This window comes from Agelaius tricolor, unplaced genomic scaffold, assembly GCF_023055355.1.
Source record: "Agelaius tricolor isolate 1412-34295 unplaced genomic scaffold, bAgeTri1.0.p SCAF_3, whole genome shotgun sequence".
Classification (NCBI taxonomy): domain Eukaryota; kingdom Metazoa; phylum Chordata; class Aves; order Passeriformes; family Icteridae; genus Agelaius; species Agelaius tricolor.
Window position 1 is genome coordinate 264726 of NW_027269263.1, and position 26558 is coordinate 291283.

General features: G+C 40.9%; 1 protein-coding gene across 3 annotated transcripts in view; it reads right to left on the bottom strand.

Moving 5' to 3' along the window:
* Nucleotides 1-26558, bottom strand: part of PDE3A (phosphodiesterase 3A) — a 219190-nt gene that overhangs the window by 55506 nt on the left and 137126 nt on the right. Inside the window, exon 2 of one of the 3 annotated variants that reach the window (XM_071422078.1) lies at nt 24537-24587. In XM_071422078.1, the coding sequence (XP_071278179.1) occupies nt 24537-24587 (51 nt within the window). Of the gene's footprint in view, nt 1-21334; nt 21837-24536; nt 24588-26558 lie in introns of those variants that run through there. The other 2 variants (XM_071422079.1, XM_071422080.1) reach the window with 2 other exon arrangements.

Sequence of the window (26558 nt, forward strand, 5' to 3'; positions counted from 1 at the left end):
AAAGGCTCTACTTCTTCAAGGTTTCCCTGACTGAATAGTCAAACCTGCCTGAAGTAATAGCCCTTTTTCTCTGCCCTGCTCATTGCCGCCCTTCCCTCCCTCCTTTAACACAACTCCTCTTACTGAATGAAACGGAGGGATTTTCCTTACAAAACTGCTCTTTGAATTCCTAATCTCTGCCCCAGTGTAATTTTTTAACAGCAAGTCAAAGCAGTGCTGTGTAAATAACTGCAAGGAGACAGCTCTGCCTGGAAACTGGAAAGTTTTCCTTGCTCACATCTTAAGCTTGAAAGCTTATGCTCAATTCAATTAAGAAAATTTATGGGTAATTCCACAGTTTCTTCCCAATTCCTTATGTTCTCAGGCAGCCAACCCAGAAATGAACAAAATCCCTGACAAGTGACTACTTTCTGCTAGCACATGGGCAATTATGCAGAAAGTGTGTATTTAATTGAGTTAGTCGTAAATCCTGACTTAGGAATGAATCAGAGGATGGAGAAGAGATACAGCAATTCCCTGCTGCCATTTCAGGTTTAATCACTTCTGCTTAAGGTTTATTTATTGACTTCATAAAATGCATAAACAACAAAACCATCCTTTCATAATTGTATAGGTATTAAGCCACCCCTTGAAAATGTAGGAGAATGAACTTAAAGCTACACACATGACAGACAAGAGATTTTCTGGATTCTCCTCCTATCTCTCAGGTCTGCATCACATCAAGTCTGTTTCAAATATAAACAATTTTCAGAGCTCACAACTGAGTCCCACCCTGTGATTCTGCATAGAGGACTCTCCAGTAAAGCTTATAAACCTCAGCAATACATAAGAAATTTTCAGGCCTTCTTTCACGGGTCCCAGGGTAGTATTTCAATGAACTCATGACAAATACAGCCCCTACACCTAAGTGGTCATCCGGGGACTGTGTTATCTCCAAAATCAGCAAGACGCCTCTCCATCCATTCCAGTCACCCACTCAAAGAAAGTTGTCCTCCCTGTGTCTGTATGACAAGTGTGTGTTTTACTCCCTGAAGCTGCTGCAGAGCCTGGAGCTCCTCAGCCAAGAAATGGCTGTAGAGACATTCCAAGAAAGTCTTACCAGCTCCACTCCAATGAACTTTCAGCTTCTCGTGCACATTATGTCCAGACAGATAGCCAAAAATTCAGAATTTCCAAATTTATCTAATTTTCTAAGTTTTGTGGGGGCTATTCACACACTGCCATCCACTGTGCATACATTAAATATGCCTTACTCAGAGGGAGCCCATCACTTTGGCAACTCTACCTAGTGTGGGAGGAAAGCAGTGCCACTTGTAGATTCTCCTGTACAAATATTTGTTTGTTCTTGCATGGGAGCATTTCCTAATGCTATTTCCTGTTTTCTAGTTGCCTTGTTCTGCTCTCCAAGCCAGTCATCTCCCTCTCTCTCTCTAATCAGTGCTGTCTCTTCCCCTGCCAGGTACCTCTGAAAATTTCTTTGGGCCAATTCCTCTGCTGTTCCAACTATTTGTGGAGTTCCCACTTGAAGTCAATACTTAGGGCTCAGGGAAGTCCCTTTGCCCTTCACTGCCCTCTTCTCTCTTGGAGATCCTTCCATATTTCATGTCCTTCTAGTCTCAGTTTGGAGACTAGAGCTGAGCAAGCTAAACCAGCACAGCAGGCTGGCAGGTGACTGCCTGCACTGAAGGACTTCTCTCAATAGAAGTTAAGCTGAGCTGAAAGGCTTTTAAAAATATTTCAGGCTCCTGAATTCAATATTAAGTTGTCAATCAAAAAAATTAATATAAACCTGTGGAAACCCAGGGAACTGGGAATATTTCTCTGTCTGCTCTGGGGTGCCCTGACCCCCAGGGGAGCACTGACTTTGACCCTCATTCATGGAAAATGTTTCCCAGACTTCAAGATAGACTGGAATCCACAAAAGTGTGAAATGGATTGTAGAGAGTGGTGTAGGTGCATCACTGGGTGAGAAATTGAGAGTTTGGGATTTTTAGTCTGTTGTGGATAGAAGCAAGATGGAGGGCACAGGCTGTTGTCCTGGCTTTCTTCTTCATGCTTCTTCTTCCTTCTTCTCCATGGGTTTGGGTGGCATTTTGTAATTGGGCAGAAAAGTCCCCACTGGGGCTCTGTGGGATCAGTTATTGGGTTAAAAGGGAAAATAATCCAGGTGTCAGTTCTTAATTGGACAGTTTAGTCTTAAAAGACCTTGTACCAAGAGATTGTTGGTCATTTTGTGCCTTCTAATGAAAAGCTGCTGAACTCACAGTAGTGAGGCTGTTTTACTGATAAGAAATAATAAACACCTGAGTGTGAACATGAACTACAGTCTCAGGTGCCTTCAGTCCAGACCCAGAGAAACTGAAATAAACCCAGGGCCATGTATGTGGTCAGGCTGCTGGAGATGATTGCTCTGTCCCTGTTTGTGTGCCAGCCCCTTGCTGAGGGCTCTGTTTCCCCATTCACAGCTGATAGTGCAGTAAACACCTCTGGCAGTGGAAAGAATGTGCCCTTGACACAATCCTGGCAGCCATTGCAGAGCCAGCCAGGGAAGGCAGAATAAGGAAATCCCAGCCCTATTGTATTTGCAGGGAAATGCCCCAACGAAGGCAGGAATAATGAATTTGACTCTATGTTCTTAGAAGGCTAATTTATTACTTTATAATACTATATTATATTGAAGAATACTATACTAAAGAGTATAGAAAGGATATTTACTAAATATTAAAAAAGATAATAATGAAAAACTTGTGACTCTTTCCAGAGTCTCAACACAGCTTGACCCTGATTGGCTAAAGAGTCAAAACAACTCACACCAGAATGAAATGGAAACAATCACCTGTGGGTAAACAATCTCAAACACATTCCACATGAGCAAACACAGGAGAAACAAATGAGATAAGAATTGTCTTCTTTTTCTCTGAAGCTTCTCATCTTCCCAGGAGAAAAATCCTGGCCGAAGGGATTTCTTCAGAGAATGTGAATGCCACACAGACCCATGCACTGAGGGCTAAAACTCTTACAACGTGCCCTTTCATCCATCCCACTGAGGGAGCTGAGAGCAGAGGGTGCTCACCAAGGGTGTGAAAGAGTCCTATGGAGCCCTCACTGCCCTCCTCTCAAGGCTGAGTATCCTCACCTGGGGGCACTTCCCCGGATTTTACCACAGCAGCATAAATCACAGTCAGAAGCTCAACCAAAGGTTTACAATGCAGGTGCTATGCTCAGATTTTTATAGCCCATTATAGAACAAGAGAATTAAATATTTCCACTAGGCTGAAAGTGCAAAGGTGGTAATGTCCTGGGAAGAACAGAAATTATAAAGGCTCCAGATAAAATCACTGTACTAGGATCAGCAGTGGTGAGAAATTACAAGTCATTTGATTACATTACAGCCTTGCAAAGATCCTTGTGGATCTCTGAGACAGCATGATCTTACCCTCTCAAAAAAAAAAAAAAAAAAAGAAAAAATTAGAAACATAGGTTCCCATCAAGCAAATTAAGCAGGTGTTTACTTCAGTACTGTTACTTCATAATGGTATGACCAAATTTGTTTCCCAAACTAGGGTCCTTTACTACCTTTACAGCAGTCTTCAAACCTAAGCAGAGGTGTGTACAATTATAATTATTTTGAGAGAATGTACTTGAGCCACGTTTTCACTATCATCACAAGAAGACAGAAAGGATTTCAAGGGAAGTGGGGAACCACAAAAACCACATGTAGACTACAAACAGCAACCGTGCCTACAGTCAAGCATCTCACCAAATGGGGCCATTGCAAGTTGAGCCCTGTCAGTGCATCCAGTGCCAGCTGATGGAGAGAAATACTGGACTTGCATCTGAGCTTTGCCATTTACTGCTTTTACTTTCTGATTTCATCAGGAGAAAATTATTTCTGACAAATGGCAGCTAATTCACATTTGTGAACCTGCCTTTTTGCTACCCCCTGAGTTCTCTGCTGTGCTGCTGGAATCTGAAATGTGAGGAATTCTCAGAATTTTGGGCTTGTAAGCTAAAGCTTAGAATTAAACACAGGATTTGATTTGAGACTTTGGAAATGGCTTCCAAACTTAAGTGCTAGAAGTGGATTTATAGTTCAAAGCAGAGACAAATTAAGTAAAAGAAAGTTTCGAGTTTAAGATATAAAAGTAGTTATAGACGTAAACAAGGAGTTTAGAATGTAGTACTGTAGGTTTGTGTGTCATAACATGATTAATTAAGAAATCTTACACTGTAGTATAAGTCTATAAGAGAAAAATATTTAAAGATTAAGTAAAAAACATAAATATCCCTGTTAGCAATGTTTTATTAATTAATAAATCTTTTAAAAGTGTTATAACTAAGGATTTTAGAATCCTTCTGAGCTATACTGTAACAATGCGAGCCAAACTCACCCTTCTTGCTTATGCAAAAGATAAGAAAAATAAACTGTATCATCAAAATCAATTCAGAAGTGCAAATTCTTTCTAAAATTCCTCACCCTGTGCCATCCAATCTAGCACATACATCATTGTGAAAAGTTTTAAATTTAATTTACCACTGTGCTGAAGTCTTTAGCATGGAGCAATGTGACAGATTTTACCAACACTTATTAAAAATAAAGCAGAATGAAGCAAGCCATAAATAAAATAAAGTGCTTGCAAAGCCTGGAATGCAATGAATACATCTGCACTTACAGCAGTGGCCAAACCATAGTGCTTTATCATAGGAAAGTAGCTTGAAATAACTTTTCAGTGCATTTGATATATGATACTGCTCTTTTAAAACCAAGACTAGAGCAAGCTTGTGAACTTCAAAGTGAAGTTGTTTCCGGTGGGAGGTTTATTTTGTTAGGAGCCTGACATACTGTAGCTGTGACACTGAGCAGAGTTGCAATGTCAGGGTTCACAAAGTTCACCCACACTCCAAAGGCAGGCAATAACATGAGTCTGACAGCAAAAAATGTCACAGGTGGGGGGGTTCTTCCAAAGTTTCATTTCCCAAGCAGTTTATCTCACACAGATTGCACACAACACCCCCCTACTCAAATCTCAGCACAGAATGCAGCCTGAAGTGAGTGTTTGAATTTCTTTCTGCCTGGTGTATAATAAATCCAATTCATGTCAGGCAGGTTTGGCACTAAGCTATGTATTTGCACATTTCTGTTGGCTTAAGTCACACTTTCTGTTAGGAAAGCTGCTCAGAAAGGTTTATTTCCTCCACTCTTATAAATTGTTGGCATAAACAGCCATTCAAAAATTTAACCTCAGTTACTTGGCATTCTAATGGTTTACACCGAAACCCACAACCTGGGTTTCTTGTTAAAATCTGTGTGTGTGAATTTAAGTTTATTAACTTTCAAAATATTTAAATTCAATGTAAGAGAATAAGAAGGGGGTGGAAGACATCTGACAGCAGCAGCACTCACTTCCACTGCTGTCTGACTGGAAAGTGACACAGGAGAACCCACACAGATCAATCCTGAACTGGCAGAAAGAAGAGACAGGGAGATACCATCTTTTTTTTCAAATTTTGCTCTTCCATTTCTATACAGCTTCCTCTGCAAAGCAGTGTGTCCCCTCTCAGCATTATCTCTTATCTCCTTCTCAGTTCCTTTCTAATTCAGTGGGAGGGATGGGAGAGGGATTGGGTTGTTTTTTTGGGGTTGTTTTTTTTGGTTGGTTGGGGTTTTTTGTTTGGGTTTTTTTTGGTTTTTTTTGGTTTTTTTTGTTTTTTTTTTGTTTTTTTTTAGTTTTTTGTTTCTAGGAAGGTCAGCAAAAAGCTTAAATGTTCTAAAAACCAAGCTACACAGCAGCTTCAAAAAGAAGTGCAGTCAGACTGGACAAAAGGTTTGGTGTGAAGCACCAGAGCACTTGGACAGTGGCACAGATTCACCTGGGTCATGCCTGAGGGTGCCACAGTATCCCCAGTCTAAAAATGAAGGGATAAATAAAACATGCATTCAGGTACTGACTCATACACATCCAGGCACACAAACTCTTTGGCACTTCTCCCCCTCTGAAATAATACAGGGAAAAAAGAATCCAAACAACTATCCCAGGGAAAATTATTTTGTGCTTCACAAATTCTGTTACAGAAAGGGGATTTATGTACAAGCAAAGTATTTGTTCATGCAGCTGGAACTGAGCTTTTGGAGACAGGTACTGAAGCAATGACTAAGTCCTTTGTGTCTCCATTTACCCAAAACTTGATTAGCACATTGACATGCAAAACACAGACACTTTCCAAAAAGAGTTACAGCACATCTACCACGGGAAAAGGAGCAGTGCCAGAACAACATCATACCATTCCTACTTTGCTAAAACCTCAGCAGCTCTGGTCAGTTAGCAGATTTTGAATGATTTTCCTGACATCTTGCTACGTCATCTGAGGCTGGTAAATGAAAGGCAGCTTTCTTTCTGCTCCCACAGCTTCATCCCTGATGAACACCCTGCAGCTGGCTACGGGGGCAGTGCTGGGAAGAGTTTATGGGTAGGATTAAATCTGGCTCCCTCCTTCAGAAGGCTTTTTGTATGCATGCAAGGGAGAGCAGAAGGAGAAGGCAGAGCTGGGCCAGGAGCACTTTGGAAAGAAGCATCCCTCCTTTCTTGTTAAAATCTGTGTGTGAGCTGGGCTGGATGTTTAGGGAGTGCTCAGGCAGCAGCTGTCACCACAGGACAGCAGGGAAGCAATCTGCACCCTGCCCTTTTCTGCACACGGTGTTTAGGGATGTGCAGTTTCCTCACAGCTGTGTTGGGATGGGTGCATTGTTCGCTTTTGAGACAGAATTTGGTCTATGTTCTATGAACTGTATCCACTATCCATGTATTCCTCACATGAGTGTTGCTAATCCTTTTCCAAGTGTTTCATATGTAAAAGGGGAAAAATGAAAACACAAAAGGCAAGTAAAAAGCTGAGCAGATAGAGATCATCAAGTCCACTGACACTTGACATAAAACAGATGCTGAATGCCTTAACAATGATGCTTAGGGAATGATGTGGTGAAGCACAGAGACACCAAAGCTAAGCAGGGAAGAGCTCTTCATTGCTGGAAACAGACAAGCCAGGTGAGCTGAGAAATTGGATATGTTACTGAGGATATCTGATTCAGGCTGAACTGCTCCCAATACAAAGCCAACTAGCCAACTCACTTGTGTCTGCACAAGTTTACTGTCAAAATCAGTACTTCCCAAAGTTTGGTAAATCAGGAAGGAAACAACAGTGCCACAGTACAAGAACCCTTTAATCTTAAAATTAAGAGTGTGCCAGCTCAGTCCAAAAACATTTGTTTTGCACCCTCTACCTACATTCTTTAGTTGCATTCACTTTACACTGTTTGGACTTTTTAAAATAAATAAATAACTCTAAAACCCCATAACCTCCAAAACACAAGTAGTGACTAGTCAGAGTCATTTGGAGGCTAAGCAAATCAGAAGTGGAAGAGGTTAAAACTGAGGCAAAGAAATGGATTCTTCTATACTGCATCTATTCTATTCAGGAAACCTTTCCAATGCCCCCTGCTACCTCCCCCAAAAACCAGCACATCCCACAACAACAGAGTATGTCTACAAATTCAGAACCTTTATCAGATCACCACTACTCTTTGAAAGCAGTTAAAAAAATATTTTGCTCCTATTTCTAATAAAATAATTTAGATAAGAAGACTTAGACTGTATCCAATAATGGGCTCCTATGGAATCCAGCAGCATTTAAGCAGCACAAAAGATATTACTGCTTTGAAATCTGTTTTGCCTCTTTGCTGTGGTCACATGTTCCCTTTGTTCTTTTTAATGTAATGTAATTTTACAAATTTTATCAGAAAACAGAGGGAAGGAAGGTGATCTAATTTCAGTGGGAATATCAAAGGAAATTTGTGCCTACTGTAGCAGCAAGTAATGATGTGTCTGTATCAAAGAAAAGAAATTTATTCTTTTAGTTGTCCTCCTGCTGGGAAGTGCCAAAGTTCTTCCCAAAGACCCTATTCTTTAATTCATGCATTTCACATGAATGCTACCATGTACGTTATTCATTTTACATTCAACCAAGGAAGTAATTAAGACAATAACTACAAATATGTGCTAATCCACAATTAATGAGCACCCTTGGAAGTACTGTATGCTCCCACATATGTTAAACTACCATACACAGCAGCTAAAAAAAATACCCAAATGGGCTCATGTGTCAACTAGGTATTCTTGGCTGGAAATACCAGTTACTTGTAACAGAGTAATAAATACAAAATATCTGGCATATCACCTTCCCTGATTATGTATTGGCAGCATTTTAGCAAAATAAAGTCAATCATGTGGTACCCCTCTTGCTGTCACCCCCCAGATACCTTCTCCTAAAAATAGCTGAAGCTTCTTGGCCATTTTCAGCCAAGGCAGACAGCAAAATAAAAGCCAAAACTGTTTTAATTCCGGCCAAACTTCTTTAGATGACCATCAGTTTTCATGAGGGGTGATGCTTGGTATGGTCTCAGAAGCAGCAAGGGAATGGCTTCAATATGAAGTCAGTGGTCACCTCCCCTGCTGTCCAGCTCTCCACGGATTTCCACTGGAGACAGGGATTAGGGAACTGGGGTGTATATAGGATGTGAAGCATAAATTACTGACTAATTAGGTTTAATTAGATTTTTGCCTGTAGAGCAACCCATTTAAGCTGTAATTGCAAGCCATGGGAACCTAAATGATGGCATTTACATGAGGAGGACTGCCTAGCTGATCTCCATCAGTACTTTGTGCCCCAAAAGGGAGCAGTTGATCTTTCCTAGGATTTAACTGTCTGCCTTTCCTGTTAAAAGATAATAAAATTATTCAATCCAAAGAAAATGAATCACTTAAAGTAAGAAATCAAAGAAATCATTACTCCTCTGAAAACTCCTCAAACTTGGACTGAAGCCCTGCAGATTGCTGAAGAGCCAGGAGAGCTGGAGCTGCAGACCTGCATGCACTTCTCCACAAGACTGTTAGGGAGAAATCTCCCTGATTATTGGGGAGAGAGCAAAAAAATAAGAACTGGTTTCAAAATCCAACAGTGCAGACATGTTTCATGCTCAGGAAGTAATTTCCAAAGCTGAAAATTCAGGCCCTGCAATGATGCTGCTCCAAGTTTTGAAACACAACAGCCAGCACAAACACAAAACCCCTAATCTGTTCTCCAGAGCACATTTTCCTGATACATCAGATCCAAATAACAGCAGATAAATTTTCTGTAACAAAGACATGATAAATTTCCTCATGCTTTAATTTTTTTTGCATTATATAAGACAGCTTTTTAAATGCAGCAGACACCCACATCCCTCCTACCTCCCCATACAGTCTGTCCATATACCTATGAAAATATATTATTAAAACATTACTCAGAAAAAAATGCAAATCTAAAGAAATTCCATCTTGAGAGAAGAATAGAAAAAACAAGCTGCACCCAACTCTAGATTTGCTCCACAGTATGTGATAACCTTTGCACCTGAGAAAGGATGTGAGATCCCATCCCTTTGTTAATACTTAAGGGATATATTATGGGCTGTCACAAGGTTAAGTCCTTCCACATCAGAAGCCTCGAATGGTGCCATTCTGAGCTGAGCCTCTGCCAGAAATGCCTTGGAGAATCTCTGCCAAAAGCAGGACTTTGTGTCCAGCACCACCAGCTCCCGCATCAGCAAACACAGTTTGGTGGGAAACCCTTCCTAATGCAGGTTCATAATCTGATTTGGGTTAAAAGGCATTACAATTATTGGAGTTCAGTCATCATTTCTGCCATTAAGCTGACATTTAAAAGTGTTCCTTGCTCTCCCTTTAAACACCAGATTGTGGAAAGAAAGCACACCTCAGCAAAGTATCGGGGTAAGCTCCTGACTACAACCACGACCTCAAAGTAGTAGTAAGAAAAATAAAGCAATAAAAGCAAATTATTGATTGCAGTTAAGCAGTAGATTCCTCTCTAACTGCTCCAATACATCAGGTAATCCAGGAAAGAGAGATGGATGACTGGCAATTTACTCCATTTCCTGAGACTATCTGCCTGGAGGAGGCTTCTGTTTTCTGTCCGTCTTTGTGCAAGATGGAATATTCCTCCTGTCTTTTTCTTCAACTACTTTTCCAAATAGCTGAATTAAGTACAACTTCAGAAGGGAAAAAGGTCATGGAAACTCAGCTCTTGTTCTCTAAAACTGGAATTCTTCCTCCTCCCTTTTTCTCCTAAATTAAATCATAAAGCACAAATATAGTAAGCACAATGCCTCTGTCTTTTTCAGTTTTGCCATTTTTATACTCAATTTTTATTTGCTAGCTAGAATCTATATATGTACATATCATCATTATATATATTCTATATAGAACATATATAGAGAGCACTGTGAGCCTAATTTAAGAATTCTTGCTTTGCAGTTTTCCAAGAATGCTATAGTTTTTCACCATACACTATGCAAATTTCTCACTAAATATATTTTGCTCAACCTCTGCCTTGCTGTTTTTTCATCAAACACACAACACACAGCAGGTTCACCTGCCAGTCCAGACTGCACATTTCTGTCATTTGACCCTCCAGAATGTCACCTCTGTGCAGCTGAATGAGATGCACTTCTATCACTACAGCTCTCCAGACAGCAGAGACAGACTCAGTGTCAGTCCCCTTGTCCTCTTCCCCACTGCCACCCACAGGCTGCTTTTCTATACTTTTGGTGTTTCTGTTACCTGCACCAGATGTTAGTCTGGCTGCTGCTGCCACTGAGGAAATTAGTGACAAAAATTCTGGGAATCCACCAGGAGGATATATCAGTGTGCAGGGATAAGTTTTTGAGTTTCTCCAAGACCATGTTGGTCTTTGGAAACAGAAAAAAATCAATACAGCAGCTAAAGGTTGTACTCCTGGAGACTAGCAACAAGAACCAGCCCAAATTCAAAAATTCTGGATTTCAGATGATCAAGATCAGGTTCACCAATCACCAGTGACCACAGAGCAGGCACTGATGCAGGTGCAACAGAAGTGATGGCTCATCCAGTGGGGAGATGCCACCAAGGCTAAGGTGGCCCTTTGTAAAAATTGCTTCCATAACAAAATTCTTTTTCTTTTCAAAGAAGAAAAGATGTGTTACTGTCATAGGAGAAGGAACAGAAGGCCCAAAATGCAGAGCAGACACCCTTAGAGAAGTCTGCTGCCTCCCTGGTGTCCAGGGCAAAGGTGGGAAGTGAAAACTTGCTGCCCTGGTACAGCCCTTGATCCTTACCTGTCAGTATTCTCCCATGTACTAACTAGGCTTCTAATTACTGAAAAATAAAGAGGCATTTCAACTTTTCTTAAGGAAAAAAAAAAGGGGGACACAGGCCCTAATACAGAAGAAATATCATAAAATGTGGAGGTGAAGATCAGTTACTAAATGTTGATATGCACTCTGGCCAGCTGAAAACATGTCTGGAATGCCAGCCTGGATAGAGAACCCAGCAATATCCATGAAGGACTAGGCAGGCATTGCAACTGAAATGAAGTAAGCAGTCAAGCTGGGGACTCCAAAGAATTATCTGGAAAAAAACCAATCATATCATTGAGCTGAAAAAATTGCATCTAAACCAGACCCATGATCAACACACATAAAAAATGTTATGGTAGTATAAGAAACTTACAGGCAGGGCTAAGTTAAATTCCAATTTCATGGCAATGGCCAAAGTCTTTTGACATGTTACTGCAACATGGCAGGCAGTATGAATGGGACAGATTCTAAGTAGTTGGCTTCATAGTAGGAGGGATGATCAGGCAAGTGAGAGAAACACAGAGAACCTTCCTCCAGAGGAGATGAAATGAGATGATGGGAAGAATCACAAGAATTAAAATAGTGCTGCCTAATTATTTCCCTAGTAAAGGCAGTTGATATCAAAAGACACCAATCTCTAATTAAAGAGAAATAGGAAGTGCACTTTGAAATACCAGCAGGAGAAAAGGCTGACCCAGAAATTGTTCTGTGCCTTTACGTGACTGCCACCTCACGTGGTTCCTTCGAGAGCACACAAGGCATGCTGACCAAGAAAGGTTCATCTACAAGGACTCTGAAAAGTCTGACATGAAGAAACAAGCAGAGTGCAGATTCCACATCCACAAACACCTCCCAAGCCCTGAAAAACTGAGGTAGAATTTTCAGTGAAAGACACTCAACCATTAGAAACTGGACTGGGATCCCCCGGTCATTTCTCTTGGGTCAGTTGTTGCTAACATATGCTTGACATTTAAGTGGAGCACTTCCCTTTGGCAACAACAGAACTATGTGTGCCATATTAAAATATCTTGGATTTGTTTCTTTCTGCTCCTATGGTGAGGACTTGCTAAAAATTCCTGGACTTCAGAACTCCAGCAATAATTCCAAAACAAAATATTGGAAGTACATTTTTTCAAATGCCTGTAGCAACAAAAATAGAACCTTGAGCATCTCAGGAATCCAGTGCCCAGTTGCGTAACTTTTCCACTCTCTTCTTCCCAACTTCAGGACTCAGTGTTGGGGGGTGAAGGTGGTTGGAGAAAGAGCATCAGAATCTTGAAAGAAAGGTGCTTCCTATGGAGCCCCAAAGGCAATGGGATACCCCACATCAAGAGATGAAGGTATTTACTCTGTAAGTGGTGCAGGATAAATCAGTGTGCCTTACATGTTCACCACTCAAGTCACTTCTATTTCAGCTTCTGCTTTTCCTCCTCTTCCATGCTCCACTTGATCCTCAGGAGAAAACATGCACTGCTCAGCATGAGCCCAGACATGCTGGGAGAGCTCATCACCAGTGAGCTGCTGATCCTCTGTCACAGTGCCCAGTGTCCTCTGGTGAAGGACACCCCATGCTTTGTGCTGCTCCCCTACCACCCCCAAGCAGCCTCCATCATCAATTACTACCCTACAGTACCTCAAAACCCAAACCTGCTGTCTGTTTGTAAGATAGGAGGTGGCAGCTACATGCAGGAGCCACAGGTACAATCGCGCATTTTAACAACTCCTATCTGCATGGAAATGAGTCAAAACCTACAGGGTGATTTTGTCCAGGGGCTGTTTCTGTGATGAAAATGCAGCCACATCATAATCCCAGCAAAATCACATTCTGAGACAGAGCTGTCTCAAAGGCAACGTTGATCCTTGAAGATTCCAATCATTGACTTCAGCTGTTCATCACTTTCACATCCCACAGAGTTGTAAGGAATAGAAAGCAGTACTGCAGCTTCTCTTGTCAGCTAAGCCCCCCTCCTATTCTGCATTTTAATGAAGAATTTAATCTAAAATAATTATTTGCAGATTGTTCACTCAACTCCAACTGTTAATTTAAAAGAAGCAAGCACATGAAGCCCTCCAGGAGTCCTAAAACACAATCTCAATATGCACAGAGTTATTATTTTTAGATACGTATAAAAATTTGTCCATGGTAATATGACACAAAAGCTTATTGCCATTCCACATTTCTGTTCATATCCATCACCTAACTTTGAAGATTCAGGTCCCCCTATCCTGGAAAACTGAAAATGCTCAATGTGTGGGGGTTGCTCTGAAGCCAAGGGCATGTATATGAGACCAGCATATAAACTTTCAAAACTGTACATGACAGAAAAGATCTAATTTTTTTCTCAGATACCAGAATAGACAGTATTACCAATGACATTTTCCTCATTTTTGGAGAAGTGAGCTCTTGTGCTTCAGAAGCAAAGTTACTGGAAACAGAAAGGCTATCTGGATTTCTACCAAAGCACTATCCATGTAGTCTGAAAAGGGATTACATGTTTTAAATCACTACCTTGGTAGCTGTTTTTTAATATAGCCCCAGCTTTGTTTGGAGAGATTTTTTTCCTGGCTTCACTTTTCCATCTACAGCTTTTTTTGCCTCCTCATGAATTTTGTGTGCTTGTGGGAGAAGGTGTAGGGGGAAAATAAAGAGAGAGAAATCAAAGGATGAAGGCTCCATAACGTTTCCACATGACCAGAGCCTGGTCACCCTTAGATTAAATAAGTTCCTGCCTATTTTTAAACAGAAGTTCTTGTATTTTAGCTTGTACCCATTGGCTCTTAGCCAGTGGCACCCCTGAAAAGAGTCTGGCTCCATCTCCTTTACTCTCACACCAGGTATTCATACACATTCACAAGATCCTCCTGAGCCTTCTCTTTTCAAGGCTGAACAGTCCCAGCTCTCTCAGCCTCTCCTCATAAGATGCTCCAGACCCTTGACTACTTCTGTGCTCCTGTTTTGGACACACTGCAGTATTTCTGTATCTTGTTCTGCAGAGCACACAGCTGTGCCCAGCACTCCAGATGTGTCTCCCTGGTGCTAAACTGAACCAAAGGATCCCCTCCCTCAGCCTGCTGGAACTCCCAGTGCAGCCCAGCATGAAGCTGAAGGCTTTCTTTGCCATAAGGACACACTTGGTGTCCACCAGGACCCCCAAGGTGCTTCTGTGCCAAGCTGTTCCCCAGCCAGACAGCCCCTCTGTGTCTCCTGAGGTGTGGGAGGACTTTCTCCCCTTGTGTCCCCATTAATTAGTAAGGTTCCTGCTGGCCCCCTTCTCCAGCTGTCACTCTGAATGGCAGCATCACCACCCCCTGTAGCAGCCATTCCCCTGGTTCTGTATCACCTACACATTTCCTAAGGGTGCAGTCTGTCCAACACCCAGGGTATTAACAAAGACACCTTTCTCATGCTAAATGTTGGGGGTTTTTTTACTTTTTTGCTATTCCCTAACTGATGCCTCTATCTGTCCTCTACTCACCATAACCAGTAGCTTTTCTAGCCCTGCATAAGACCAGCAACTTAATAATTATGAACTCCAGGTTCAACACCTTATAATCTCCAGCATTCCTTTATGGACTGTAAGAATTCCTACCGCTCTTGTCACGTTCAAGGTTATTCAGGAATTGAAAATGGAGCAATGCAGAGCCATTACACAACGAACCTTTGATCTCTAAAATCCAACCCCACATGAAATTTTCTTTTTTATGACTTGACTTTAAGATTTACTCCAGCTCTAGCTTATTCAAAAATCTCAGGAGACTGCTCCAATAACTCATTTTGAAATTTTGAACACTAATCTGTCAGACATAGAACAAAATTATAGCTTACTGCTGAAGTCAAGAAAAAGAACATCTGCTGTTGAGAGCAGAGCTGATCAGCTGTGAGCTTTTCCACTGGGGAACTCATAAAATGAGCTACTAGAGAATTCAGCATGTTTTCTTGTAAGGAAGGAACAATAGGAAATACTTTCACTTACTTATTCTTTCAAACTATCCCAGAGAGCAGCAGTTAAAGCATACATATCTGCCTCAGTATGGACACAAAACTCAGGGGGGAAAAAACCAAACCAGTAATAATAAAAATGCTTTTAAAATTAAGTTTCCTTTACAGAGGGAAATCAGCCAGTTCATTTTGTCCTCATTAACACTGTTGATAAGACATCTTCCAACAACAATGGCATTGTCGAAGCTCAGTAAGGAAGGTTAGGGCAGCCCACACCCTCAGAGATGCCACTATTAACATGCCAGTGGAAGCATGCTGGCTGAAAACTAGGAATAAGCCCTGCTCAGTAAAATCTTAAATACATTAATCACATTCATTCCATAATTGGTCTCATCTCTGAATAGAGAAAGCTAAAATTTTGCAATAATTGTGTTAAAAAAAGTGCTTGGGAGGGTGACAAATACCTGGAATGCACATATGCCATAAGTGAAATTTAAGATATTATTGGAAATGAAAAGAACACCTTGTGGCACTACTCTTAGCTTTGCACAGTTGTCAGGAACTAGATTGCAACTAGGAAACAAAACCCCAAAAACCCCAAAGCAATCAAACAAAAACCCCCCAAACCAAACCCCAAAACAACAAAAAACACCCCCAAACCTCCAAAGAAGCACATGAAGAAAATCTCTTAACCTGAAGACCTTAAGACTCTAAATTTATAAAGCTTTAGTCAGAGAATCACGCCATATAAAAACACGGGTTCTGAAAACAAACAAGTTAACAAAATTATGAAAACTTCTGAAAATTAAATTATGAAAACTGCCAGAAAGAGAGAAAAAAGCAGAGAGATTTAGGGGTGCTTCAGGAGTCTGATCACCCCAAATGGAAAAAATCTCCTTCCTCTGCTCTGAATGATGACAGCTCACAATCCCAAACTTCTCAATACAATTGCCATAGGCAATCCAGATCTGCACCACACCAGTGGACATGCACTCACCAGCCTGAGGAAAAGCCTGGGGAAGAAAGAAGAAAAAAAAAAAAGGAAAAAAAAGGAAAAAAAAAGGACAATTATCAGCTTCTACTACTATCTCTGCTTTTCAAAATATAGAGATAAATGGCACTGTGCCAAACTTCTTGTACTCCTACCATGCTGCTTCTTCAGGGAGTCATTTCACCAGCATATATTTCCTACTCCTGTGTGCATTTCAGTGCTAATTCCTTTTCCAAACTGCATTGACCTGCAGCATAGCTGTGATCCTACAAACTGCATCCTTCCTGAACTGGAACTTGCTGACTGAATAAAGGAAAATACAAGTTGAGTGTGGTCAGCAAGCTTCTCTGTGCCACAGCTGGACTGCCTGACCAGCATCGGGACTTGCACAGCAAACCTGGGAGGTATAAAGGTGGAGAAGGGTTTTGAAGAAGAATGGCAACATCTCTGGAAATCTGTGTTGAGCTCCTGCTTAGGTATGGAGAACAGTGACATGACAGAGTAAAAGTCATTACTGAGCTTCCAATCCACTCCTGTCCCCCTGCCAGTCGTTTTGGACAGAGAATTTGAGAGCAGAAAAGATTCTCAGTGTGGCTGATAGCATTTCAAAGGTTCTTCTCCAGCCTGGGGGTGAGTGCTGGATGTGGAAGGTTGCAGGAGGTTTGCCCACATCACCTGGGTCGCAGCTGCCAGTGTGACAGGTCCTGTCTCACCTCAGAGCAGCAGGGAGAAAACCTGCAGGACACAAAGAAATGGTCCCACAGCCCCAGAGAGTGCCTGTGCCTCAACTCCTCACTCCAAGAGAGGTAAGGACAAACCTGAGGCAGATTATTTCTGCGAGATAGCTTTCTGCTCTGCATCACTCACCTGCTGCATTAGAAAGCAAAGAGGAATTTCCTAGGTTATTTCTTAATCCCAGCTCAGCTTTTTGCACCTTTCCTGCTGTGAAAAAGCAGCTCTCCTTCTCCATATTCCAACCAAACCACCCCAAACTCCTGCCAAGAGGCCTCTTTCTCGTAATATCCCAAACTCTGCAAATCTCTGCTCTGCCACTAAAGCTTGGAAAGCTTGTCTGCTGAATGAAGGGATAATGCCATGTTTTATTAACCATGAAGAACTGTGGAGAGCCACAAAAACATTCTTAACAGGAAACTTTTTTTATTTTTTAATTGTAAGCTGTTTTCAGGTAAAGTAGAAGGGCTTTGGTTAGGTACAAGTGACATGCCCCAGCAGGACCCAGCTTTGTACTGAACACACAGTGAATATATGGAGGCTGCATGATGTAATGTTATATGGAACCCAGAAAATCCCTTGGTTTATCATTCTGCAGTTATGACTCAGTCAGGATGAGTTCCATTTGCTGCTGAGCACCCTTCCACAAGCCTGTGGAAGTTTGTCCCATCCAACACATCAATGGTCAGGAACGGGATATTGCAGTGTGCATGCAAACTGCCTTAGGCACAGCTGTACTGTAAATCACTGGCAGGTGAGGGAAGCATCACTTCATGGGTTTTATACTAACCCATCACAATCTAATCCTACAGAAAGCATTACCGCTGCTCACACTGCTGTAAGCATGAATTCCTACCTAAAAAAAATATTAATGCTTTTATTGAACTGCATAGTACATTCCGTTAAACTATCCACAGCTATAAAAATATCTATAAATACATTAAAAAATATAAAGTATATAAATCCCTATAGCAACTATTGGTCATGTTCTTACATCATTATGGAAATCTAGTTTGTGTTTTTAACTTCACAGTCACCAGTGAAACAATTAGAAATTTCCATCATGGGATAACGTGGGAAGATTTTTCCTGTCTTAGGACCTTATGCTCAAAGGCTACAGCTCATGGAATTTCAGGTAGGTGGAAATACTCAACAGCATCACAGCAAATATTTAACACCTCTGGCTCATCTGGCTACCACAACATTTTAAATTCATATGTATTCAGTGAAAACATTCTCAGTTGCAGTTCTCAGGAACAAAAAATTAGGACTTTTTATTCCTAAAAACAAGATCCTCAGGCACACACAACAAATTAAACCTACAGAGAATTACTCCCCAAACCCTTATAGTGAAACTTCAGGGAGAGCTTTCAAGCAATCTGAACAGCTGGATGGGCAAGAAAGAAAAACACTTACAAATTCTTTCCTTAGTTATATAAAGGTAATTCCTTCTGAAATTATTGACAAAGCCATTCAAGATTAAAGAACTAAGAAATATTAAGTTTTGTTGAATAGAGACCAATAGATGGTATTTAGTTTATCACTATTTAGCTTAAATTTACCCATGCAAAACACCCCCAGGATAAAGATGTATCTTCCACATATATAAAAATGAACAGGAAGATCAGACATTTTTCATCAACAAAACCCAGAGAGATCTAATTCAAGGTTGCCAGTTAAACCTACTTTCCTCACTCTTTCACATCCATAAAACACAAAACAATGAGAGGAAAATTCCTTTGTCATACCAGAGCCTGGAAACCATGGAGACCTCTGTGATGTAGTGTCTGAGAGCACAAATAATGCTCAAAAGATCAAAAATAAAATTATATAACAACCTACCTCCAAAAAAAACAACAGCCCAAACCAACAACCTCCCACGATATTGTCTACAGACATCATAACTACTCTTGGTTTTTCTCCACCCTTACTTCTCAAGGCTGCTCCGCCTTGCCTAAACAGTTCTGGGTGTCATTTGATTTCATGCAGACTCTGCAAGATGAGGAAAAAAAAATCACTCTATGACTTAAAAAAACCAAAAAGTACGTTCAAATACAGTATCAAACTTCATTGTGGACTTACAGCTTCCACCTTCTTAAAAGTCACACCTGCCACATCGTTTTACATTAGGAACAAGATCAAGCCAAATATCCCACTTTTGCAGTTCGGTCTTATTTTCTTCCTTTAGTTTTTTGTTTGGTTTTTATTTTCATTTTAGGTGGCAAAAAGTCCATTTGGAGAGGTTTTGTTATTTGTTAATAAATTATCTTTTATCTACTCTGAGTAGAGAAGCAACTTACCATGTCATTGCTTACCTGTCAAAATATAAAGTAATTTTGTCAAGGTCAGCCTAGAACACAGTAAGAGACTGCATCCCTTCAAGGACTAAAGAATGGATTTGCACCAAAAGGCAGAGGTATTATTTTTATACAATAATTTGTGAGCAGGATCAGCCTAAAGCACTCAGGAAGTTGCCTCTTTGGGGTTGTCATCTTGCACAGTAACTGCATTTTCCTTCAGTCAGCCCTCACAGACTCACACTATGGTCAAGTAAACTCTATTTATGTGCATCACTTTCTGGGTCTCACAGTCCCAGAGTGGCAGATGGGTCAGGGAAATTCCCTTTCCTCTTTTAAACCCCTCAGAGGGCTTGAGGGACTGATGGTGGAACTGATGCCCAGCTCAGTGCAGCCAAGCACACCTCACACCTAGGTGAGGAATATTTATTTTTCCCACATACTGTGTTACAATGGGATGTACGATGCAATGCAACATTAGGGTTAGAGTGTTTCAAAGGAAATGCTGGAAAAGTAAGGCTGAAAACCAGCCTTCCTTTGAAATAATATCAGTGTCTCTGCATCTTAAGAGAAGCACCATCACAAATGATTCACTTCCTACCAGAGCATTTATTCATACTTTTTTCCTAGGAAATTTAAGAATGCTGGACTGATCTGGATCAATTAAATTCCTTTCAGTGCAATAAAATTGCACTAATCAACAATGCCTTATTATTTTATTGTGAATAATTATGTGACAGCATGAGGGGTTTTTTTTTACAAATAATATGTCTGAGATCTCTAAAAGTTCCAAGTGGCATGACTTATCTTTAAACATAAAATATGGTATGTAATCTTCCCTGTCCTTCTCCCTCTTAATAAAAATGCACAGGAGGATGCTTCTCAAAAACTGGGATGCATTTCTGTCTTTCTTCCTGTCAAACAACTGTCTCTTTTCTACAGATAAAAACTACCATTCACAGTCAACTGTTTTATAAATGGAAAACTGAGATGGAATTATGACTGAGAAGAGAGTGGAGCTGTTAGCTCACCAATATTATTTCTGTAATTATTTCTTTTATTATCTGCACATCTCAAGCAAAGTATGGAAAAAAAAATCAAGAGAATCTTGGAGTGCCTGGAGCAAGAAGTAGGAAATACACTAATCACACTGCCATTCATCACATCTCAGTCCTGATTCTGGTGACAGTATTTGCTTCTCCCAGCAGATGTTTACATATGTTCTGTTTGCATCTGCTTTACTCTCCTCTTGGTTAGCGCACTTGGAATGACACAACAACCAAGAGGACTCTGAAAACACCAAGGTTCTGCCAATGCCACAGTGATTTCATACACACACATGTATGTAAGATAAGAAACACAAAAAGTCATGCACAAGGAACCCATCAACAGTACACTAAAATTTCCCTTGGCCACTCAGTTTGAAATAGTTTTCAATACTCAGTTTAAAATACTCCTGAAGCCTTTAGAAAAGTCTCCTTTTTGAGACAGGGAGGCTTTTTTGGTTAAATACATCTGCATTAGTGGGCTGTGATGGCATCTCCGCCTTCCCAAGCACATGCCCTGGGAAAATCAGCTTTACCAGCGTTTCGCAGCATTCATCTTGGGAAGGACAAATAACGAGCAGCTGGCTCTCCCTGTGTTCAGAGAACTCCTAGAGCCCCACTGTAATTCTCTTCACAGTGGCATTGAGGGCAGACTCTGAAAACACCAATGTTCTGCTGCCAATGCCTCAGTGACTTCATACACACACATGTAAGATATGAAAGATATGAAAGACAAAAAAGTCACGCACCAACCCATCAATAGTAGACTACTATTTCCCTTAGCCACTCAGTTTAAAATAGTTTTTAATACTCAGTTTCAAATACTCCTGAAGCAAGTCTCCTTTCTGAGACAGGGAGACTTTTTTGGTTAAATACCTCTGCATTAATAGGCTGCCATGGCATCTCCACCTTCACAAGCACATGCCCTGGCAAAATCAGCCTTACCCGAGTTTGGCAGCATTCATTTTAGGAATGACAAATAATGAGCAGCTGGCACTCCCTGTTTTCAGAGAGCCCCCAGAGCCCCAGCAGGGCACTGTATTTCTCTTTACAGTGGCACTGAGGGCAGACAGACACCCCAGACAGATTCCCAGAGCACAGTACCTGGTCCCCAGCGGGAATGGACTCCCACCTGCGCTTCAGCAAGGACAGAGATTTCCGGCTCATCCTCCTGAGTCTGCTCTAGAGGCTTTGCCACACTTGACAAAAAAAGGCTTCTGTCCCAAACCAGTGGCAAGAACCTCAATTCTGACTCCTGCTCTTCATTGTAGATGGCAGAGCTCCCCGAAGCACGCGAGTTTTGGTGAGCTGCAAGGTGGAGACTGGTCAGAGCCCAGCTTGTGCTGCTCCTCTACAGCATCTGTGTCCTTGCAGTGGCACAGCTGAGGCAGTAAGCAGCTCAGCTCCCAGCCACCTCCCAGGAAGGAGCCTGGAGTAGGTAGACAACACCAGACGCACTCACTCTGGAAATAGCTGTTGCTTAGGAACTGGAGGGTAAAACGCAGCACCTCGGATGGAGAATCGAGAGCTTTTGTGGTTACAGAGAATTAAAAAGGCTGGACCTGTGTTCCTCTCTCCATCTTCCTGCTTCTACAATGCGGGATTGCTCGATTGCACTGACTCTGGGACTACGCCTACATCTCCAGCAAGCCAAACAAGCCTTGATGACAGAGCAACAAATTACTCCCACACACCCAGGAGCCCTGGTAAAAACATAAAAACGTGTGCACAGAGTGTGCCCTGGGGCCCACCTGCAAGATCCTGGCAGTACTAACTACTAGTGTACTATGTACTAGTGTCCTGTGTTCTAGCAGAATGATTAAAGGACAATTTGCATATTTGTTTCTGCAGAGCAATAATATTCCAAGGATGAATTCTGCTAGTCACACTTTCTTGTGGCACGTGCCAGCACTACAAACATGTATGGATATTCTCCCCTCACATTATGCGGTTCTACAAATTGCATGTATATATTTCTGAGACTTTTCCTTAGGTGGATTAAATATTCCTAAACACTTTGGAATTTCTTTAATTTGGAACTCAGTTTTTAAGTTTCATGCCTAAATCCTTAATTCTAACATGTATTAATCTTTAAAATTAAGCACAAAATGTAATGAAATTCACTTTGCACTTCCTGCTTCATTTCAAATCCATAGAGAAAATTCCCAGCATGAAGCACTTAGAGCAGGCAGTGCTGTCTTCAGGGATGAAAAAAGAAAGGAAAAAAAAAAAAAGAACAAGTATGTAGCCAGGAACTCCCTGCTCTTTGTAAGGCAACCTATAATTCAATCTAATTAGAGTAGCCTTAATAGTATAATTATTCTAAAAGAAAAGGAATCCTACAACATAGATACACATACATGTGGGCAGTCTCAAAAGGGGAGTGCAGTGATGGTCATGCTAGAAGCCTGAGCAAGTTAAATACTGTAAAGACAGCTTTTCACTTGTGCCATTAACATTCTATTGAATTGCAGATGCTTATCACGAGACAAAGTGCTGCAAACAGAAATTCCCGTGGGCCCCAGTGCATCTCATTTGAGATCCATCTCTACCTGGAGCTGCAGCACTTTGCATTTCACTCCTACGTGCAGAAAAGGAACAGAAAAGGAACATGTTTGCCAAGTGGGCCATTAAGGAGTGTGACATGCACTGTAGTAGCTTCCCCTCATGTTTCAACACATGCCATAGAAAACCTACTAGCTCCTAAAAAAAAATCCCCTTCACTGAATCAGAGCTTTTTTAATGAGTCTTGATGGAATACCTTCAGGAGTTCAAACATAGATTTTAGTTTTACATTATGGTAAACCAGTGATTTCACTTCCCTTTTTTTCTTCCTAGGTTTTAAGGTATTTAAGTATAGCTAACACATCATTCACCTTAATTTTTCAGCAAGATCTTGTTTTTTTACAACAGGTGCATTTTTTAAAGGACACAAGCTGGCAACAATGTAACTGAATGACAAAAGGATAAAAAAAGTCTTTTCTATTCTGCAAAAATCAGAACCTCCTTAATTTCTCCTAATCTTTCAAGGAACTTAAATTACGTTTAATGCTGTTCCTATCTAGAAGATTTTTCAGAGTCATGTAAAGGAGAGAATCTAAAGCTACAGTGGAATAACTGAGGCATATTTTCTTCTCACTAATGAAATTTTTCTTCCTTTTCTTCCTTAGTTTTTGTGTCTGTGCACAGGATAGCACAAAGTAATCAGAAAGCTTGGGTCATTTTGGGACTCTTCATCAGGAACTGTAGTGAGAACCCTGGGAATGCCTTCAAACTGCCAGAGAGTAGGTTTAGATTAAATGTTAGGTAAAAATTAATTTTTTGTGAGGGTGGGCAGCCCTGGCACAGGGTGCCCAGAGCAGCTGTGGCTGCCCCTGGATCCCTGGCAGTGCCCAAGGCCAGGCTGGACAGGGCTTGGAGCCACCTGGGACAGTGGGAGGTGTCCCTGCCATGGCAGGGGGTTGGAACTGGGTGAACTTTAAGGTCCCTTCCAAACCAAACTGTTCTATGATGCTACGGTTTTCTTTTCCCACCTTATTACATATCCTTTAATGCTTTTATGACGCCTCTGGACTGTCACTTGTACAAAGTATCCACGCGAAAATCCTTCACCTGAAGTAAAACCCAGTACAAAAGGCTGGAGCTCTAATAATGTATTTATGGTTTTCAACACTAGATGGGAAAGGCTATTTTACCCAAGCAGGAAAATTCCTGAACATCAATACTGGTAGCGATGTCTTGTTTGCTGCAATTGTAATAGATAATTACAAGAGATAGTTACTACAGATAATTTTGAAGTGGATTGTGATACCATTAACACTACTGGCATAATTTCCTTCCAGTGGCTTCTCTGCACCTCCCTGCACAGTTCTAACACACCTGGGTCAACAGTGAAAGGATTCATGGAGAGAGAGCCATCCAAGTTTTAACAAGTTTTTCAGGTTAAAAAACCCAAAAAACAAACCACCAAACAGAACATACTCATGCTGTTTGAAATTGCATTGCTTTGATGTCCTGATGGAGACAGCCGAGTAAGAAATGCTTTCTCCATACATCTAATCCATCCTTCTGCTACTGAAAAACCCTTTCTGTTGGATGACTCAGCTCTGTCTGGATCAACTGTTTGAATTACAGCTCAAAAATTATATTAATGAAAGCTGCCATGGTTTTATGCCTTTTTCCATTGCTCCAAACCCTGCAAATATTAACAAAATTAACAACTTTGCCAAACTCAGATGGAAAACTTGCTTGAATGCCTCAAATGTACAAAAAGCCAAAATCAAACACAAAACACTGAGCAACTGACCTGTGAGCCTCTGGGTCCTCGTTTGTGATCCCATTCAGAATGCCCCATGAGCTGCAAAACAAAGAAAAGCAGAGCTAAGTGAAAAATTGCACTCATTATTTTAATTGAAACACTCATGCTTTTATATCCATTACACATTTTTCTTGGAAATAAACAGGTTTGCTTTTATGATTTATCTCACACAGCTTTTAGCTTCATAATAAAGCCATGTAACATTGTACCTTTGCATTCAGAACCCAAACACATCTGGCATCACAACTCTGCTGATGCCAATAAAATCCCCACCGCCACAGATTCAGCTTTAGCCAAATGTTTAATACTGATCTGGCAAAAGGAGAGCTGATACATCAACAAGGAGATTACCAAAACCAGGGCACATTTGATTAATCAGCAATGTACATTTTATATCAGCCATGATAATTAGCAACAGCTTTAAATCTGTTTCACCATTGAATTATGGGGTTTTTTGTATATCTACTCAGGGATTTCTTCTGGGCATTGTTTGCTCCTACACACAGAAGAAATTCTTAATTCAAATAAAAAAATATGTGAATGAAAGATAGGAGGGTTAATGTGACATGTACTGACTTACAGCCATGAACATTTTCTTGCTCATTTTCCCAACATTCTTTCCCAAAGGAAATGCCTTCCCCCAGTTCAGAGGTTGGCAAGGAGATTTACAACCCACACTTTTTGCAGAACATGCTTTCAAAACACTCGTCCCAGGACAAGAGGTTTCTACTCTGCAAAATCAGGAAAGCCACATGCATCTCCTATGATGAAATTTTTTATCTTCTCCAGGAACTGTTCCTCCTTATCCTTTTCTTTCCCAAGGGATCCTAATTTTTAAGTTATTGCTGACAACTATCTACCTCCATAACTGGAGACAAACCACACATGCAGTCAAGGCTTCAAAAATCAGAAATGTCACATGATTTTTTTACCTGAGACAGCCTTGTGACTACCCCCCTCATTTTACTGCATTTTTTTCCTATTTTCCATGTATACTCTTGGTGGAAACACTGGCTCTCCTGGGTTTCCCTGTTTGCTCTCCATTACTGCATGAAGCATAGCTGTGATGTTTTTTTAAATAAATAACTGGTGTGCAAAAACTACCAAGAGATGCTCCTACCAAAGGTTATGTGCTTCAGAGAAACTCTGCTAGAACCCTCCTACCTGTCTTTCCTCTGTGGACCAAAAACCCCTCTTCAGTTTTACTTCGTAGCCCCTGTGCCTTGGGAGGAAGTAACTCCTGCTTTCTTAATTCACTTGGCTAAAAGAATATTAATTTAGCTCGAGTCTGACCACTGGTGGCTCTCTGGGTGATACCTTTTCCTCCAGGTTCCTATCAGTGGAATTAGCACAAAAAGCAAGCCCCACAGTGAAGAAAGAAGGATTAATTCCAGCCTGGCTGTGGCCACTGTGGTTCTCCAGGCTCCACAGACACTTGGCAGACACCACACCTTCAAACCCAAGGGTAGCATAAGATCCCCCTGCCAGGATTTTCATGCTCCTGTCCTCACTGAACCCAGTGTGTAATAAATGAACAATGAAATAGTTAGCTCTCACAATTTAAGAACAGATATTATGTATATACTAAGAGAAATGTTATTAATTTATAGTTATGTTCCCCCCTTTCACATTGTTTTCAGGAGATAGCTGGGGTATTTAAGAAAATCAGCTCATTACTACAGCAACACCTGACCTCCAAATCAAGATGTCAGAAAGCAATCTCCACCACTTGACAGCAAAGAAAGAGTCAATAGACAAAATTTTAGGAGAGACCAAAGAGTTAAAAGGCAGAACATCCATTGTGTAGATGAGCACATACTAGAGAAAATCCTGTGCTCCCAGTGCTAGGTTTATTTTCTCTATTCAGTCTCTATTGCAATTTTTGATAAAGTTTTAATAAACCTTTTAAAATTTTTTGAAAGTAACTATCGTTTCTCACAATAGCTCACCGAAAAGTGAAAGGTTGCTTTCTTACTGCCACCAAAAATGAGAGGTGCAGTCACAAGCCAG